Source organism: Prionailurus bengalensis, chromosome B3 (assembly GCF_016509475.1).
Source record: "Prionailurus bengalensis isolate Pbe53 chromosome B3, Fcat_Pben_1.1_paternal_pri, whole genome shotgun sequence".
Classification (NCBI taxonomy): domain Eukaryota; kingdom Metazoa; phylum Chordata; class Mammalia; order Carnivora; family Felidae; genus Prionailurus; species Prionailurus bengalensis.
This window is the reverse complement of record NC_057355.1, coordinates 147239742-147255528: the sequence shown is the minus strand read 5'-3', so window position 1 is coordinate 147255528 and position 15787 is coordinate 147239742. Positions and strand designations below refer to the sequence as shown.

General features: G+C 67.1%; 2 protein-coding genes across 3 annotated transcripts in view; both read left to right on the top strand.

Annotated features, from left to right (window-relative positions):
- BRF1 (BRF1 RNA polymerase III transcription initiation factor subunit) overlaps window positions 1-15522 on the top strand; it is a 58662-nt gene extending 43140 nt beyond the window's left edge. The window contains exons 8-18 of one of the 2 annotated variants that reach the window (XM_043557124.1): window positions 168-294; window positions 755-794; window positions 886-978; window positions 4220-4489; window positions 5746-5807; window positions 6179-6260; window positions 6340-6395; window positions 7237-7493; window positions 10273-10324; window positions 10680-10851; window positions 11325-15522. In XM_043557124.1, coding sequence (XP_043413059.1) covers window positions 168-294; window positions 755-794; window positions 886-978; window positions 4220-4489; window positions 5746-5807; window positions 6179-6260; window positions 6340-6395; window positions 7237-7493; window positions 10273-10324; window positions 10680-10851; window positions 11325-11362 — 1249 coding nt within the window. In that variant the 3' untranslated portion in view covers window positions 11363-15522. Of the gene's footprint in view, window positions 1-167; window positions 295-733; window positions 795-885; window positions 979-4219; window positions 4490-5745; window positions 5808-6178; window positions 6261-6339; window positions 6396-7236; window positions 7494-10272; window positions 10325-10679; window positions 10852-11324 lie in introns of both variants that reach the window. The other variant, XM_043557123.1, reaches the window with a different exon arrangement.
- On the top strand, window positions 8310-9982 carry LOC122469608. Its single transcript, XM_043557126.1, has 2 exons — window positions 8310-9351; window positions 9382-9982. The coding sequence occupies exons 1-2, from the start codon at window positions 8670-8672 to the stop codon at window positions 9942-9944; spliced, it is 1245 nt and encodes a 414-aa protein (XP_043413061.1). The 5' UTR covers window positions 8310-8669; the 3' UTR covers window positions 9945-9982.
- Window positions 15523-15787: the final 265 nt, after the last annotated feature.

The following is a 15787-nucleotide window of genomic DNA, read 5'->3' as shown; positions in this document are numbered from 1 at the left end:
TTATCGCTTGTCCAGCAACAAGGGCAGGTGACCCCTGCCCACCCTGCCTTCCTCCCCAGGGCCCCACTGTGGGGGCGGCGAGCAGGGCCTGGTGACCAGCAAGTGGGGCCACAGTGCCCGATGGCCATCTCCAGGGCCCTTGTCTCCCTGTGACTCTCTTGTCCCAGGCTGACGGAGTTCGAAGACACGCCCACCAGCCAGCTGACCGTGGACGAGTTCATGAAGATCGATCTGGAGGAGGAGTGTGACCCCCCTTCGTACACAGCTGGGCAGCGGAAGCTGCGCCTGAAGCAGGCGAGTCCCCGTGTCCGTCCGGCACTCGAGTCCCTCGAGGCACTTCCTAGCTCTCGTGTCACGTTCCTACTTTGGGACGAGAAGCTTAGTTACAAAGGCTAGACTGGGTCTGTGTCCACACAGCTCGCAGGGAGAGGCGGACAGATGGGTGGGTGAGCAGTGGGTGGGGCACAAGGGCCAGCTCTCCCCAGGCCGTGGTCCCCATGCCTTCCCAGGGTGTTTCGCGTACAGTGCCTTGGGCAGGCGCTGCCTTGCTCTGGGGCCTGGTCGTTAACGTTTACCTGGAGGGCTGGGGTCCAGGGCCCCTGCTCCGTGTGCAGCCTGCGGGGCCCCCAGATGACGCCCGGGAGGAGGGTCTGGGCAAGGCCCGGTGAGCTGCGCGGAGAGGCAGGGTGTGCACGCCGCGTACCTCTTTCACGCCTGCCTGTCTCCACTGAAGGTTCTGGGTGCTTTGTTTCAGCTTGAACAAGTTCTGTCCAAAAAACTGGAGGAAGTTGAAGGTGAGCAGCCAATCTTACCTCTACAGATGCCTCGTGTCCCTTAGAACAGGGGGCTTTGTATTCACGGTTCGCTTCTAATTTCCTGCTGCAGGTGAGATATCCACCTACCAGGACGCGATTGAGAACGAGCTGGAGAGCAGCCGGCCCAAGGCAAAGGGGGCCCTCGCCAACCTGACCAGAGACGGTGAGTCCCGCCGGGGCCCCTGCGGCCTCGAGGGGCCGGCCCCCGCCCTGCCGCCACCCCTTCCGTGGCCGAGGGATCCCGCCTCACAGGGCCCCGCTCCCAGCCCCGGCCACCAGCCGCCTCCTGGCCCTGACGTGCTGGGCACAGTGTCCAGATGCTCCCGGGACCCCTGCCCGCCTGCCCCCCACCCAGGTTCCAGCCCTGCCACCCAGATCTTCCTTCCAGACTGTCCTGCTGCCTCCCTCCGGACCCCTCCCTGCTGTCGCCCGCCCTGTGCCCTCCTCAGCCTCCCTGGGGCTTCCTCTGTGTCGTGGCTCATGTGAACATTCTCGGGTACACTTGGTCTTCCTTTGTCCCCCGGACGCCCCCGTGTCGCCTTCCTTCCGGGTGCTCTGGGGACCCTGTCTGGAGGTCCCTGGTTTGCCAGGGCCAGGTGCTCGCTCTCACCGCCCGCCCCTCTTCCCTGGGGTCACTTCCTCCTAGCACCTCTGGCCCGCCCCACGCCGCCTCCCCAGGACCAGCGTCTTCCCGCCCTTGGGTTTTCCTCAGCCGCCCGCTGGTCCGGTGACCCACCGTCCGTCGCCGCTGTAAGCGGTGTCCTGCCCCGTCTTCACCGCTGCCGTGCGTGGGAGACCGCGGTCTCCAGGTGCTGCCCTGGGCTCCCTCGTGTCGGGAATCCCGTTACCGCTCCCGGTGCCGTGCTCTTGGTCCCCAGGTTTTCCTCGTGAGTCATGGGGGTGGCAGCGGGCACAGGCTCCTGCAGGACACGGGGCGGCTCTGGGTCGAGATGCCACCTTGCCCCGTGAAGGAAATGCTCAGGCCTGGCTTTCACCGGGTCTGGGCTCCGTGAGCGTGACCCACTGCCAGGATGGCACCCTGTCGTCGGGCCTCCCCATCTGGGTCCCTGGCACCGTCCACAGAGACGGGCAGAGCTGTCTCAGGACACGTTTGATTTCGTTATTTCTGTGGGATTTGCGCTCTCCTCTCCTCGCGTAGCGTTGTTTTCTGGTGTTTTAGTCGGTTCGCGGTTCCCCACGAGGCCCGTTGGTCTGTTCATCCTGCCGCCTTCCCGTCGCTGAGCCAGGAACGCCTGCTCTTCCAGCTTCGCCCGTGTCCTGACCTTCAGGGTCACCGCTTGGGGCGGCTCGCGTGCAGGGCCCGTGAGCCCGTCCGAGCGGCAGACGCCGTCCTGACGCCCGCTCTCCGCGGGGCTCACGCCTCTGGCTGGCGCTGCTCTCGGAGGCCGAGGTTTCCGTGAGGAATTCAGTCTGGTTTCCGTGGTCGTCTCCGTGTTTGGCCCGTCCTCAGTGCTCCTGTGTGCTCGTGGCCCAGCCCGGGACTGTGGCTGCAGATGCCCGTGGGCTTGGGTCGGGCTGGGTCATCACACTTTCTGCTCCTCGCTCGCTCTGCCCAGTGACCCCTCAAGGACAGAGGCGGCCGGTGTCGGCCGTCCCCGGTGCGACGCCTGCGGCCGCCGTATTCTGACAGGCCGGTGTGTCCGGAGGGCCGTCCTCGGGGCTGCGTGCACGCCCCATCCCGTCCACGTGTGCTGCTCCGCTCCCCTTCCTTGGCGCTTTCGTGCGTCGTCTTCTTGCGGCAGAGAATCGGACGCTGCCTCGTTGCCTGGCCTGAAGCTTTTTCTCCCGTAGCAGGTGCGGCTGGTTTCTGCCCGTCACCGTGACTTGTTACTTGTCCCTTCTCTGCGCCGGGGGCCCCCTCGTCCCCTCCCCCCGCCCCCACGGGAGGGCCGTGCGGGTGGCAGGGGCCGGGTCCTCCGGGCAGGCATCAGGGCAGAGCTGTTCGTCCGGAGGGATCATCACCCCGCACGCGTTTCCTGCTCCAGGGCATCAGTGGTTTCGTCCCCCCAGGGCTGTGTCGGTTGGGACGCGACGTTCTCGTGTCAGTCGGTGCTCACACAAGCTTTAAGCGTGATGCGTTCCAAACCGGAGCAAGGTCTTCCTTTTTTTCTTTTAACGTTTAATTTTGAGAGAGAGAACCAGCAGGGAGGAGCAGAGAGAGAGACAGAGGGTCTGAAGTGGGCTTCGCGCAGAGAGCGGAGAACCTGACGTGGGGCTTGAACTCACGGACCGCGAGATCGTGACCTGCGTCGAAGTCGGACGCTTAACCGACTGAGCCACCCAGGCGCCCCAGAGTGAGGTCTCACGTAAACTTTAAACTCTGTAAGGAACCACGCACGTCGTTGGTGACTCGTCAGTGGTTTTACTGAGGTGTCACTGACACACGACAAACCGCAAACTTAGAAGGCGGTGTTTTGGTGAGATGGACAAGGCCCCCCCCCCCGCCCCCCACCGACGCCCTGGGCCTGTGTCAGCCCGCGCATCCCAGGCAGCCCTCAGAGGTCGGTTGTACTTCCTGGCATTTTTCCTCCGTGGGATCACGAGGCCCGTCCTGACGCGTGTCTGGCCGCTCTGCTGTGTGGGAGCGCACGGGTCGGGTGCACAGCGGCCCCGTCTGTGGTGCGTGGTGGGCCCAACGTACGCCCGGGTCGTTAGTCTAGCCGGGGCTGACGCACACGTGGGGTGTTTTCTGGGTTTGGGTTGTCGCGCACACAGCGCCGTGAACGTCTGTGCAGGTGACCGCGTGGACGTTTACCTCCTCTCTGCCGGGCGAGCGCCGAGGAGCGGACTTGCCGGCCGGTGCGGGGCACGTGCCCCTGTCTCGGAGGGGCCGCCGCGTGTGTGCCCCGCCGGGCGTGGGAGCCGCTTCCCGACGCCACTCTCGGCCTGGCGGGAGGGTGATGGCGCCCGCAGAAGCCGCAGCCGGTGCTGACGGGCCGTGTGTTTTCTTCTTCCGGACTCTCGAGTGTCGCCCGCGTGTCCCGGACACCAGTTGCTCACGGGAGGGCCACGCTCTCCAGCTGGCTGCGATCGAAGCGACTGATGTTTTGTGGGTTGCTTCCCGAGTCGCTTCCTAGATGTGACTAGGAAGTTTTGCCTGACCTAAAGCCACAGGTGTTTTCCCCCGTTAAAAAAAATTTTTAGGTGTTAAATTTGAGTGAATTTTTGCACAAAGCGTGAGGCATAGGCCGAGGGCCGTGCTTAAGTGCGTGGAAGTCGGGCTCCCTCTGTGACGAGGCGCGTCTTTGAGCCCCTTTTTCGTCGGTTGCTCACTGATGTTAACGAAGTAACTGCTGGCTGGATGGTGATGCTTCTCTGCACAGCGGTGGGGCTCTCTGCCTTTCCACGCGGTTCACAGGCGGTGTGTGCGATTGGGTCCCTAGGCTCCGTGGAGGACACCACGTCCAGTGTATTTGGGGAAGACGATGCCGAGGACGAGGAGTTGGAAGCCGCTGCCAGCCACCTGAACAAGGACTTTTACCAGGAGATCCTTGGTAGCGGCTTGTCCAGCAGTTCCGAGGGGGCCGGAGATCCCGAGGGGGGCGCCAGGCCCCCTGCCCTGGAGTCCCTGCTTGGCCCCCTGCCCACCGCGGCCAGCCTGGGCATCTCAGACTCCATCCGAGAGTGCATCTCCTCCCAGAGCCAGGACCCCAGTGAGTGCCTGGGGGCCTTGGGGAGAGGAGGGGGGCTCCTCTGGGCAGGTGGGCGGGACCATGGCCGGCAGATAGCAGGTCCAGATTGCCCATCCCCAGCTGGGGGAGGTGGGGTGCAGCCTTACGGAAGGGTGGGCGCCGCGCCTGCCGTGTGTGAGCCGTCGGTGATCCCGGCACGGGTTTGTCACCACCCTCAGAACCCTTCCCCAGTGGCCCGCTGCCTTAGTCCTGGCCAGAGCCCTCTGCTGGCCGGGGGTCCTCCTGCCCGAGCTCCTCCACGGGGACAGGGCCTGGGTCCCCCGCCCGTCCCTTCTCATCTGACTGAGGGCCCGGTCCCCGCCGGTTGGGCTTCGGCGCTGGCGGTGTTGGTGGCCCGGCAGGAGCGTTGCCCTCACCCCGCTGGGAGAGGCCTGGGGCGCAGGCTGTCCCGGTTCTGCCGCGTCTTCCTCCCTCAGGTGTCCCCAGACTGCAGGGTGCAGGCCCTGCCTCGTCTCCGGGCACCGAGGGCTGGACCAGGAGCCCCTGTGAGGCTGTGCCACCCAGACGTTCATCACATACCCTGTAGCCAGGTGTGGCGATGGGCGGGCACGTGCCTGCCCTGATGGTGGTGATGTCTAGGGAGAGAGGGACAGCGACACAGCCCGAGCCCGGTGTGCAGGTTGTACCGCAAGGGCCTGTGCGAAGGCCCTGAGGCAGGAGGAGACCATTCTGCAGGGGCCGAGGGAGCCGGCATTGAGGCAGATCAGGGAGGCGTGCGAGCGATGTGTCTGAGCGCCAGGGGGAGTCCACGCGGGGCCCCGGCCGCAGAGCGACAGTGTGGCCCACGGGCTGCGGGTGGAATCGGGAGGAGCCGGCAGAGGACCATCTGGCGACGGGGGCTGCAGAGAGCAGCGGCTGCCCCGTTTTCTGGGCCGTGCAGACTGTGCTGTTGACCCAGCTGAGGCAGGAGGGGAGTGGCCAGCGGGGCCTGGGGACGTCCCGAGCGTGTCACTGGGGACTCTCCGCGGCCCCTCTCCTGCTCCAGAGACGCTGCTGTCGTCCGGGAGCCGCAGGGACTGGCGGGGCACCGCCTCGGCTGTGGCTCTGGTCTAGCGTCCTTCCTGCACAAGCGCTGGCGTGAGAGCCACGCACTGTCCCCCGAGGGGCCGCCGTCCGCCCTCGGCCAGAGCCCCCGAGTCCTGAGACGGCCCGGGGGAGTGTGCACTTGGTCACCAGTTATTGACCCCAAATGACACCGGTGTCATGCTTCCCCGTAGCGGACGCGTGTGGGGACGGCGAGCTGGACCTCAGTGGCATCGACGACCTGGAGATCGACAGGGTGAGTGTGCGTGCAGCCTCCGCCCGTGCGGCAAGTGGTCTGTGCTGGCCACGCCGCCCTGCCCTCCCGCGGGTGGGGCGTCCCCACACCGGGCCACCACACGGCCCCCGGGACCTTCATCGGTTCCCGGGGGTGGGGGGCACCGTGTCCTCAGCTCAGTTCCTCCTCAGGGACCTGTGCCCCCGCACTCTGGCCTGGCTCCTGTGCCCCTGCTGTTGGCCTTGGAAGGGGTGGAGGGCGACAGGGTCCCCGACCGGCTCCCCCCAGTGAGCCTACAGCCTCGTGGGTCAGAGGTCCACCCCTGACCAGTGTATACAAGCAGGAAGGGTGTTGGTGGCCGAGACCTGAGTGTGGTGCCGTCTTCTGCCCAGTACATCCTGAACGAGGCGGAAGCCCGCGTGAAGGCCGAGCTGTGGATGCGGGAGAACGCAGAGTACCTGCGGGAGCAGAGGGGTAAGCGCCCGCCCAGCCACCCGCCCGGGAGCCTGGGCCACGGGGCCCCTGCTGATCCTGCCATTCGGGGACTTTTCAGAGAAAGAAGCAAGAATAGCAAAGGAGAAGGAGCTCGGCATCTACAAGGAGCACAAGGTAGGGGCACCCGGTGCGCGTGGGGGCCGGCCTTGCTCCCCCCCCACCCCAAGTCATGCCAGGGCTCCCGGGGGCGGCACAGAGCTGTGCCCCCGGCCGCTGGGCCCTGACGGTGCCGGCCTCCCCTCGGACAGATGTGCCGTTCGGCTTGGGGGAAGACCCTAGGCAGGCTGAATTGGGGCCTTGTGACCTCCGTGGACACCCTGTCCCAGCTCTGGGACCCGAGGGAACCTGCAGTCACGCTTCCCTTCCTGTTGGTGGTCACAGTGACGTGGCCTGTTGCTCGTGTGGCCGGATGGGGAGCACCTTTCTGGGGCAGGGGGTGAAGGAGGCCAGGGGTGGCCCTGGAGCTTGGGGGTCAGGGTTTGGGGCCCCCCGCAGCATGGCAGGGAGGAGCTGGCAGGAGGCACAGTTAGGCCCTTGTGCGTGGTGCGGCACCCAGGACGAGGTCCGTCCCCGCTGGGTGACGCCTCCTGAGGTCAGGGAGCATCCTGTGTGCCCTTCGGGTATCTGCGTGGTGGGCTCGTGGGCGGTCGAGTTGGCCCCGTGCCCCGAGACCTGCCCCCGGCTGGTGGTGATGGTGAGCCGCCAGGGCACAGCGGGGTGCAGCCGGCTTCCCCCATTCCAAGAGGAGGTGGGAGCCGCCCTCAGGGAGGCCCCAGCCCTGCACACCTCGGCTCCCCCGGGCGGGGGTCCCCAGGAGACCCTGGTTGCCGAGCCCCCCCACACACACACACCTGCCACTGTCCAGCCGGCCGTGCTCCCACATCCCACGCGGCACCTAGCAGGCTTACGGGCGCTGAGGTCCCCGTGGGGTGGTGACGTCCCTGTTTCCGTTGAGCCCAAGAAGTCCTGCAAACGCCGGGAGCCGATCCAGGCCAGCACGGCCGGGGAGGCCATCGAGAAGATGCTGGAGCAGAAGAAAATCTCCAGCAAGATCAACTACAGCGTGCTCCGGGACCTCAACAGCAAGGGCGGGGGCGGTCTGCAGGAGGAGGACGCGCAGCCCGAGGGGCGGACCGCCACCCGGAAGCTGTCTCGGAGGAAAACGCCCGCCAGGAGGCACAGGGCCGACCCCGGGACCGGCGTGGGGAAGAGGTACTGGGCCCGGTGGGCCGGGTGTTGGTTCTGAGCAGGGCGGGAGACCTGGGCTGGCATTCGGCCCCCAAGTGCTGGGGACGAACGTCCGCCTGGCGCTGCGCCCGCTGCCCTGCGCGCTCCCGTTTGTGCGAAGGGCCGGGCGCTGACGAGGGGCTCCGGCCCTGGAAAGGGGCTGTGGCCTCAGGGTGTGTTCCGCTCACGGAGCGGCTGAGCCGGCCTGTCCTCCAGGAGGGGCTCTCTGCACCCCGTGCCCTGGCTGCACGCCTCTCTGCCGAGAAGGGGGGCTGGCAGAGAGCACATGCTGTGGGGGGTGAGCGGGTCAGGGGAGGAGCTGGGAGCGGCAGAGCAGGCCAGCGCCCTGGGCCCAGGGGGTCACGCAGGGCGTCATGCGCCCCGCGCAGAGGCGCCCTGGAGGGCCTGCGGGGGCGGGGTGGCCCCACTCCCCCGCCCTCACCTCCCCAGACCTCTGTCGCTAGCGGTTTTTAACCCTAACTCAACCGAGAAGTAAAAATGTTTTTGGTGTGTTTTTTTGTCTCACGTGGGACTAAATGTCTTTCGTGGTTTCTGTGACCCTTTTTTTTTTAAGCTTTGTTTAAACTCCGTACCCAGCGTGGAGCTTGAACTCACCACTCTGAGACCAAGAGTCGCGTGCTCCGCCGACTGAGCCGGCCTGGCGCCCCTTGTGACGCTTTTTTTCTAATTTTTTTTAAGTTTATTTTTATTTATTTTGAGAGAGAGAGCATGTGAGAGGGGCAGAGGAAGGGCGAGAGAGAGGCAGAATCCCAAGCAGGTTCTGTGCTGTCAGCACAGAGCCCGACAGGGGGCTCAAACCCACGAACGGTGAGATCGTGACCTGAGCCAAAATCAAGAATCAGACGCTTGACTGACTGAGCTGCCCAGGCGCCCGTGACACTTTCTCTAGAAGTTGGTTATTCTGCTCCCTGGTTCCCGAGCGCCCAGCGCGGCCTGCCACAGACCACCACCCCCGTGATCCTTTCTGGTCATGGTCTGGGGCCTGGGGAGGTGTCCCCAGCCTGTCCCCTGCCTACTCGCTGGACCCCCAGAGTGGCGCCCTGAGCCCTCAGGAACCTGGCGCCCTCCCGCACGGGGCCTTCCTGCCGGGCTGCCCAGGCTGCCCCGGGCTGAGTAGGTGCGTCACCCCCACCACAGCCCATGGCGCCCTGTCCACGGCGCACAGGGGTTGCTTTGTCTCTGGCCGCCAGTGGACAGCGTGCGGGCGAGCCCCCGTCTCCTGGGTCAGCCGTGCCCTCTCGGCGCCAGTGTGTCTGTGACCCGGGCTGTGAGAGGGTGAGCGGGCTGGGGTTATGGGCCGAGGGGAGGAGCATGCTTCCTTCCCAGGGGCTTGCAGACCCTCCTCCGGGCTGCTTGGCCCATACCCCCGCCTCCCCGCTGGCCGTCCCACACGCCCTTGACTGCCGTGACTCTTCCCCAGCCAGGTGGGTGGACAGGCCAGCTTCCCAGTGGGGACCGGGAGTCCACCTCTGTGGGAACCGCCCTCCCTGCACCAGGCCCATGGTCTCGGCCGGCACGGCCACATGTTTGCCGGTCTCCTGCCCAGAGGCCGCCGGCCTGAGGCCGTGCCAAGCAGAAACCTCCCACGAGCGCCCCGAGGGCCTGTCCACCTGTCAGAGCTGCCCTGGTGTCCACTCCCAGTGTCCCAGGGCTCGTTGGCACATCACAGTGGTGCGGTGCGCTCGGTCATCTGAGGCCCGTCTGGATGCTTCCCCCTGCCGGCCCTGGGGCAGGGTCCCTGAGCGTGGATGGCTTCCGTGGCCAGGCCGTGGGAGGGGAGCCTGCCTCCTCTCAGTTGGGGTCTCACTGTCACCCCGGACAGGTCGGGGGGTCTCACTGTCGCCCCGGACAGGTCGGGGTTGTCCGGGGGGTCTTGGTGTTCTTCTCCTTCCTCCCTTCCTTGCAAGTGACAGTGTGGCCGGTGTCCCGGCTTTTGTGTTTGGAGGGTCTCGGGGGAGGGGGCTAGGCCCCCACTCCTCCAGGCATCCAGCCACGGGAGGAGCAGGGCTGTGGTTGGCTGCTGCCCGCAGCCCCCACACGCCGGTCCAGAACCTAGGCTGGCAGAGCCCGAGGGCAGCCCGACGTCAGGTCTGCGTTCATCAGATGTCGATGGACGTGAGTCACAGCCCAGGGCTCTCTCCTGTTGGCTTGCGTGGCGTTTTAGCTAAAATTGGCATTTGCTGCCAACGTCGTAAAGAAGCTTTCGCCAAAGAACACTGCTTTCCGGCTTCTGCCAGGGGCCCTGCTCCCGCCCCGATTCCCAGCACAGCGGCTGTGCCCCCGCGTGGTACGGTGCCAGTGCCTGGCCTTTGGGGGTGGGGACTCGGAGACAGATGCCGTCCCCCTCACGGGTCTGTATCACGTGGACGCACGACCTGTTCAAACGACTGGCGGGAGCCGCGCGCGTTCGCGTAGGAGAAGCCCCTAGCGGCATAGGCGCGGGGGGAGGGGGGGACCTGCTCACTGAGAGAAAAGGCAGAAGGAGGGGCCGGAGGGCAGAGGGAACCAGGGCAGGTCACAGCTTGAGGCCCACAGGGTCCACTGGGAAGAGTGACCCCAGAGCGGGCCCCGGGGAGGCGGTCAGGGCCGCCGGGGGCCGGGGGAGCCGAAGCAGGAGGGGCTGGGCACCGGGAGCACGCCGTGCTTGCGGAGGAGCGGCTGGCCACGCATCTCAGCGGGGCCCCCTGTGTCCCGACCGGTGGCTCTGGCCCGGGCTGACGCCCTGTGATGCGCTCTCTTCTAGGTTGAGGCCAATGGCGTCCGCGCAGCCGGCCAAGAAGGCGGCCGCAGGAGAGGTACGTGATGCGGCCGCAGCCGGGGGCAGGGGCCTCGGATACCGAGCTGTGAGCGGCTGAGAAGTCGGGCCGGCCCAGGCCCGGGGAGGCCGGAAGCCTGCAGGTGGCAGGGCAAGTGTCCCAGGAGCAGGCCTGCCACTCTGGGGTCGCACTGCCAGGCTGTGTCATCAGACAGCGGGCCCTCAGGGCGAGGCTTTCTGGGCACTGATGTGGGTGTGGGCTGAAGGGTGGGGCGGGGGGCCACTTGGGAGGTCAGGGGCTCTGGGTGTCCTCGCTGACCACTCTGGGAGCACAGGGACCCCCCCCCCCTCCCACCGGGGCAGGCGGCCTCTAGAGCCTGTGCCCTCACCTGCAGCCCTTGCCCCTGAGCCCGTCCACCCTGGGAGCCGAGCCCGCCAGGCCCACGGCGGTGCTGGTGGAGAGCGGGCCCGTGTCGTACCACCCCGAGGACGACCCCGATGAGGACGACCCTGACGAGGACGACGGGGAGCCCTGTGTCAGCGCCCTGCAGATGATGGGCAGTGGCGGTGAGGGGGCAACACTGGCACTGGGCGGGGCAGGGGTGCTTCAGAGAGAGGGAGAGGGAGAGGGAGAGAGAGCCAGCGGGGGAGGGGCAGAGAGAGGGGGAGAGAGTCCCAAGCAGGCTCCATGACGCAGAGCCTGATGCAGGGCTCGAACCCGTGAACCGTGAGGTCGTGACCTGAGCTGAAGTTGGGCGCTCGACTGACTGAGCCGCCCAGGCATCCAGGCCTGTCAGCTTCAAACGCAGTCTTTCTGTCCAGAAGGAGGTTGGGCCCGGGGCGTTCACAGCTCGGCTCCGTCCGTTCTGAGAACAAGTACTGCAGGTCACCGACCGGGCCCTCCCCGATGTGAAGGCCGCAGGCTCCGGGTTGCAGGAGGGCCGCCTGGCCGGCGGGAGCAGGGCTCCCACCCACCACCCCACGCCCACGGCGCTCTGCCAGGCACCCGGGTGGCCACGGTTCCCTTCTGCGTTCCACAGATTATGGTTGTGACGGCGAGGAGGACGACGGGTACTGAGCCGTGGCCCTGCAGCCGTGGCGTCTGGCAGTGGGGGCCTCGGTGGGCCCGCCTGCCCCGTAGCCCTCACCGCAGGCGCTCAACACCTCCGTGGCACTTGCTGCCAGGACCACGTCGGGAGCGTCGTCGGGAGCGTTTCTGCCCAGCAGGGGACTGGACCGCTGCCTGTGCGTCTGGTCCGACGTGTCTTGTCCCGTGGAAGGAAACTGAGGCGCGAGAAGGCCCGCTTTTCGGAGCGAGTGGAGGGCTCCTTGTGGAGCCGGGTGCCTTGGCCCCCACCCCTCCCCAGGGCTGAGAAGCACTGCACCAGCCCCACCCCTGCGGGGCCAGGGCCACTCTGTGCCTGTGGCTGTGTCTTCCGCCAGACCTCGGACTCTGGCCCACGACAGGACCGTTGGCTCCATGACCCCTGGGTGCACAGCTGCCCTGGGCAGTGCCCGCACAGCCTCTGGTGGCTGCCCAGGGTGTTGGGCTGGCCCTGCTGCATGGAGCCAGACCCAGGAGCTGGAACCGGGAGCCGGAACCGGAACCGGGAGCTGGGAGCCGGAGCCCAAGCTGGAACCAGGAGCCAGAACTGGAACCAGGAGCCAGAGCCAGAGCTGGAACTGGAGCCAGAGCCGTAGGTGCTCCTTGCTTGACCTGGGATCTGGCTCAGTGGCCACAGAGGAATGACAGGCAGAGGGTCTTCAAGCCTGGCCACTCTGCCCTGGATGGTTCCTGCTGCCCTTGACCACCCCTAAGGACCAGGCCTCGTCGTTGGAAGGCCCAGCGACCACTTTCAGGGTCTCCGCTTGGGCGTTGCTGCTCTGGACATGGCCACGGAGGCGGGGCAGATGTTTTTGCTGCTCGAGGCCCCAGACCTGGCCACCCTGCCCCTCCCCCCCATAGTGGCAGAGTGGGGCCACACTGCCTTCCCGGGGGCCAGCCCTCCGTCTCCAGGGCTGGGCCAGACCCCTCCTGAACGCAGCAGTCTGTAGGTAGGGAACTTTGAGGTCTTGACTGCACGTGTCTGTACCCTGCAGCCAGCCTGGACCCGGGGCTCCTTAAAAGCCAGAGAGGAGAGTGAGTTTAGTGAAACAGAAAGATCCGTTGCTTAAGCAGAAACTGGCTGAGGCTCTGGTCTGTGCCTTCCCACCTGGGGCTGTGGCCTGCCTTGGAGGAGTGAGGCCACGGCCAGTGGGGGTGGGAGGAGCATACAGTGTGCAGGCTGGACTCACGCCTGACCCTGCTGTCAGATGCACTATGGGGACGTGGTTCGGGTTCATTAGCAATCTCCTTGTGCCCAGCCCCGTAGGAAGTCCCAGAGTCTGCTCCTGGCCCCGGTCTCTCGTGGGGCCACAGGGCAGGGAGAGCTTGGCCGCAGCGGCTCTTAGAGCAGCCCCAGGCTCTGGCTTCCTGGCAGGGCCGGCGGGGTGGGGGGGTTCTCCGAGCCACTCGGGGAGCAGAAGGTGGGCCGAGCCTGGCCATGGATGACTGGCTCTGGGGACTTCCAGGTGGAGGTGTGGCTGTGGCCACGGAGGTGACAGAACCACCCTCTGGCAGACGGGGCTGCCTCCCCAGCAGGGCGAGCAAGGCAGGCTTCAGGACGGGGCTCTGGCAGGACACATCCCCGAGGGGCTGGACAGAGGAGGTTCCCACAGAGGAAGAGTCCTCTGTCCCAGTGGGGATGGGGTTTCTGTGGGGGTGTGCAGAGGGCTGGGGTCCTTGGAGAGGATGTGGTGAGGAGAACAGTGAGGCCCGGGCCGTGACCGAGGTGCCGTGACCTGGGGCTGGCAGCCAGCAGCCCTGTGCTCTGTGTCCAGGTCGCCACTGCCACCGGCGTGGGCTTGCAGGGGACACACAGGCCCGTGTGCCCCTCCGCCCCATACCTGGGCGCCCCTCGTCCAACCCTGAGGATGACCTACGTTTGGTCGCCGGGTGTGGCTCTCTTCAGGGGGCCGTGGGGGGCTGTCCCTGGCAGGTGTGGGCTGCAGCTAATGGGACAGGGCACCAGCATCACCTCGCCCGCCCCCCCAACCTGGGTCCCTGCGGGCTGGGCCGCAGGAATCTGCACCCAGAAAGCTTGGGAGGCCTAGGTGCCCCGGCCAGGGAGGGGCAGGGACCTCACTCCGTCTGAGGGTCAGGGTCACTGAGGTGCTGAGAGCCAGTGGGCGGTCAGACCCAGGCTGGGATCAAGCCCCAAGGGGGTGTGTGGCAGTGGGCCTGCCTTGGGTGCCTCCCCCAACTGCGTGCAGGTCCCACCCCTGCCCCCTGCACTACAGACAGGTAGCTGCCGGTTCTGCCCTAATCTTAGCCGAGACCAGAGGGGCACGGGAGCCTACGTCACTTCCCAGGTCACCCAGCGTGGAGGTGGCCTCCCTGGGACCCATCCTGACAGCCGCCCCCTTCCCGGGTGCTGGGGCCTGGCCATACCCGCTCTCGGATGCCTGCCCCTGGGGCCTGGCCAGTGACAGCAGGCATCCCGAGAAGAACGCAGGGCTCCCCGCTGGCTCCCTGCGGTGCTGGGGGTCCCTAGGGGGCAGGCAGGCCGCCGTGAGCACGTGTGCACCCGTGGGCACACAAACGGGTTCTGGGCAGCCTGGCGGTGCGCGCTTGTCCTCTGACCCTGCAGAGCTGGGCGGCCTGCCGGTGGGGCCGGGGTCCTCGTGGGGGGCAGGAGGCAGCAAGCAGGCGTGTCTGGCAGGCTCCAGGTGGGAGCGCTGTGCCCGTTGGCTCCCGGCCCCCTGAGCCCAGCTCCCCCTGGCCAGCACGTGCAGCGCAGCCGGATGGGTGAGAGCCAGCGCCGGCCCGGACGGGGCACCGCGCGCGAGCATATGCACGGGTACAGGCCCAGCCCCACGCAGGTGTGCACGTGCACACGCAGGTCTGTCGGGGGGCCAGGCCAGGGCGGGCAGGCGGGCCCGGTGCTGGCTGAGGTCAGACGGCCGTGGGCCTGCTGCTCTCGCTGGTGCTTCCCACGGGGCACCTCCCCGGTCTCCGGGGAGGGTGGGGGACGGCCGAGACCTGGGTGTGTGTGGCACCTGCTTGTGCCCCACCACACCCTGTGCTGTGCGACCTGGCGCCAGTCCGTCCCTGAGCGGGAGCCAGAACTACAGGGTACCTTCTAGATGGCCACAGGGAGGTGGGCGGGCCACAGCCCCTCCCAGGCATGGGGGGACAGGTCTGTGACTCCTTTCCCCACCCGGGGCTCTCCGGCAGGGCGGCCTCTCGGGATTGCCAGCTAGATCATTCCCAGGCATCCTGGGCAGACAGCGAGAGCCCCGAGGGCAGAGAGAGGCAGGCAAGGAGGGAGGTTGGCCTGATGGGAGAGCCCTCTGCGTCTGTCTCTCAAGGGCTGTCCCCAGAGCATGACATCGGTGCGTTTCCTCCAAAAGGCTGTGCTCAGCCCCACCCTCCCACACCTGCCCTGCTGGCCACTGTCACCAGTGATTTGGGGCTCACACCAGCCTGCGTGTCCTCAGGCCTCGTGTGCCCTAGGCTCACACACCCCGCCTCCCCGCTGCTCCCGCCAGGTGCCTCCTGCAGCCCCAAGTGGTTCTGGACTGGTCAGGCCCCTAAGTGGGCAGAAGTGCCGATGGCCCGAGGGCAGTGTGGGTCTCTGGAGGAGGGGCTGGGCAGTCCCCAGGGTGTCCTGCTGGGTGCCGTCGCCCTCCGTCCCGCCCTCCCTGGACCGGGCCTGGATGGCAGCAACCTCCGCCGCCTCCGCCCTCCAGCATCCTGCCCTCCCACCCCTCTGTCCACCTCTGGGCGGCTGTAGCACCGAGCGGGGGGTGTCCTCCGTGGTGCCTTCCAGGCAGGGTCCAGGGCTGCTTCCTGGGGAGGGGCTGACCGGTGAGAGGCTGGGGGTGGGGGGGAGGGGCTCTTGTCACTGGCCTGGGTCTGGGCTGGCTGCCCCTGCCCCCGCCAGGCCGCACATGTTCCAGTGGGGCAAACTCAGGGACTTGAACTGCAGGCCACACACACAGCCACCAGGGAGATGAGGTCCTTCGGGCTGACCGCGTCACTGTCCTCAGCCCTGCCCTGCCCCCTGGCCGCTCGCCCCCTCGGGCGCCCAGGCCCATCCTTGCCTGGCTTCACAGGCAGGTTCAGCTGAGGCCCCCGCTCCCCCTGCAGCCCGGAAATGCTACATTCCCCGAATAATAAAGACTAGGAGACTTGAAGCGGTAGAGTGCCTATGGTCTTTGTCCACAGCGTGTCAAGGCCTCTAACACATCGTTGCGGGGCCCGCCCGGCCGGGCCCCCCCACCCGCCATGCGCACGCGGAGTCGCCATCTTTCACACGCCGGGCCTGTCCCCTTCCCGGATCTGAGGGCCCCCTCGCCAGCAAGGTGGCAGAGACGGGCACGGAGAGGAGGCCCCGCAGGAGCAGGCTGCTGGACCTCCTGGACACTCCTCGGCGCCCCAGGCCCTCCCAGCCCCTGGCCC

Excerpts from the sequence above, each read along its gene's own strand:
- LOC122469608 (XM_043557126.1), top strand. The coding sequence starts at position 8,670 with ATGGCGCCCTGTCCACGGCGCACAGGGGTTGCTTTGTCTCTGGCCGCC. Across the intron at positions 9,352-9,381 it reads CTCACTGTCACCCCGGACAG|GTCGGGGTTGTCCGGGGGGT; the intron begins GTCGGGGGGTCT and ends CGCCCCGGACAG.